Below are 1,975 nucleotides of genomic sequence, written 5' to 3' on the forward strand. Positions count from 1 at the left end.
GGCTTAGTTGGTAAGTGACCAAGACCGTGGCCACAAAGGTGAGGGAGAGAGGTACTCATAAAATAACAAAAAATCATGGAAATTACGTGTTGTGCGGTGATTTCCAAGTTACAAAAGCACTCATGGGGTGTGAGAGAGGTGAAAACTTCCTTCACATTACAGAGTGTTACTTTCAAAGGGGGATCAAAAGCCCAACTGAAAATTTATTCATACCATAGGGGAGTGGTGGAAATACCAAGCCCGAAGAAAAACAAGCTAAAGAAAGAGGTGAGATTTTTGATATCAAGCAAGGGGTTGACAAAATGAAGGGGTACAAAGGTTCCCTTCGCCTTGCTCTTGGGGATAAACCGAAAGTGTCCATGCACATCTTTGGAAACCTGCATCAATCATAAAGGAGGGATTTTGCACTAGTTACGCATGCCTAGGTAAAGGCGGTTTTGGTTTTTGGAGTTGGGATGGGGGGTGGGGCAGAAGCTTGTGCAAAGAATGGTGGGAAAGTGGGGGTGGGGTTTTGAGGGGTGCGGCTACTAGCGGTGGAGTTGGCTGGTGAGGCTATCTTCCATCTTCTAGGTGTAGTAGAGGTATTTGAGCCTTGAGAGGGGAAGTTCCTTCCTCTTCTGCGTGCGGTTTGATTCCCTTCTCTGCGCGCTTTTTTGGCCGAACGAGTATCATGGGATGCCTTCGAAATTGGAGCAACTGCCGCATTCACAAAAGTATCCACTTCTGAGGATGAACTGCAAGAAGGTGCTTTGTGGCTAAACAAAATAGAATGAGTGATAGCATCTTTTAGCTTTTGCCTGTAGAATACATGGAGGAGGAGAGCTTTAATCACTTCTTGGGCTTCTTTAGCGACCCAACTCATAAAGGCAATAGTAGACCATTTAAGGTTTGAGCTTGGGAAGAAGCGAGGTAGTTGATTGAGAACGAACCATAAAGCATGATCGAACCACAAAACATTGTTGTCCCGATAATGATCCCCTTGTCCAACATGCTCGCAACCGCACTTAAGAAAAGGTTGGTGCACATTCCATACTTGTGTAGTATAATTAGTATCTCGGTTTGTGGTAGAGATGACACCCTTAACCCCGACCATGCAACCAAAAGTTGCATTACAGCGGCGTGGTTCGAAAAATGACAAAGAGAAGGGGGTGGCAATTAGAGTGTTTTCAAAGAGGTTGGAGTTATTGCCCTCAAGAATCTGCATAAGACCTTGCTTGACCGCAGTCTTATCATGATCATTAAATAGAGTAAGGAGAATATTCTCGGGAAGGGGAGCAAGTAAAGTAAAATTACCGAAGGACCAAGCTTCATGGTGAGATTTACCCAAAAACATTTCCAAAAGCCGGCTCAGGATGAAGGGATCGATGTAGGTTTTAAAGGGCTTTGTGGTGAGGCTTCGACTCGGTGTGGCAATGGTGAAGTCTTTGTTTGCAAGAATCTGCTCCTCTTCGTCAAGATCCATAGGTAAGAGTGAGCTTCCAGTAGCGGTTGGAGGCGTTGTGATGATCTCTGAAAAACCATTAAGTAAATGTCTCTTTTACTGTCGGGTTAGTGGGTCGTTTTGCAGCCGCTTTCCATTACTCTCCATGAATCATTACATCAAATTTGGTGCATGCTCGAGCCACTCTTTTTGCTCAGGCTCATCTGCGTGAATAATTGCGGGCAGATTTGCTGCCAAATCACACAGGCGGGTAATCGCAGCAGGTGGGTTTTCCCGTGCCATGGCATACAAGCGAAACCATGTGGGAATGTCAAGAGTGGATAGGATTGTGGTATCTTCAGCCTACTGAGAAGGGATGGCGCCATCAAGTTCGAGCAGAGTGGAGTGAAAGACAGGGTCGCTAATGCAAAGGAGCAAACCCTGGACAATTACAGAGGGGGGGAAATTTTGTGCAGAGTATCCTAGAGCCATAAGGCTCTCATCCCATCCTGAGTAAGCCGCCGCAGCTAGCTGTAAGGCAGGGAAAAGAATTTA

At 45.8% G+C, this 1,975-nt stretch overlaps 1 protein-coding gene across 1 annotated transcript; it reads right to left on the reverse strand.

Moving 5' to 3' along the window:
• Positions 1-282: 282 nt before the first annotated feature.
• LOC147421789 (uncharacterized) lies at positions 283-1,723 on the reverse strand. The gene is given in 3 exon segments (XM_086502968.1): positions 283-377; positions 1,294-1,509; positions 1,582-1,723. Coding segments are annotated over 3 exon segments (453 nt in total).
• Between the last annotated feature and the right edge of the window lie 252 nt (positions 1,724-1,975).

This window comes from Adiantum capillus-veneris, chromosome 27 (genome assembly GCF_014529385.1).
Source record: "Adiantum capillus-veneris isolate H3 chromosome 27, ASM1452938v2, whole genome shotgun sequence".
NCBI classification, from domain to species: domain Eukaryota; kingdom Viridiplantae; phylum Streptophyta; class Polypodiopsida; order Polypodiales; family Pteridaceae; genus Adiantum; species Adiantum capillus-veneris.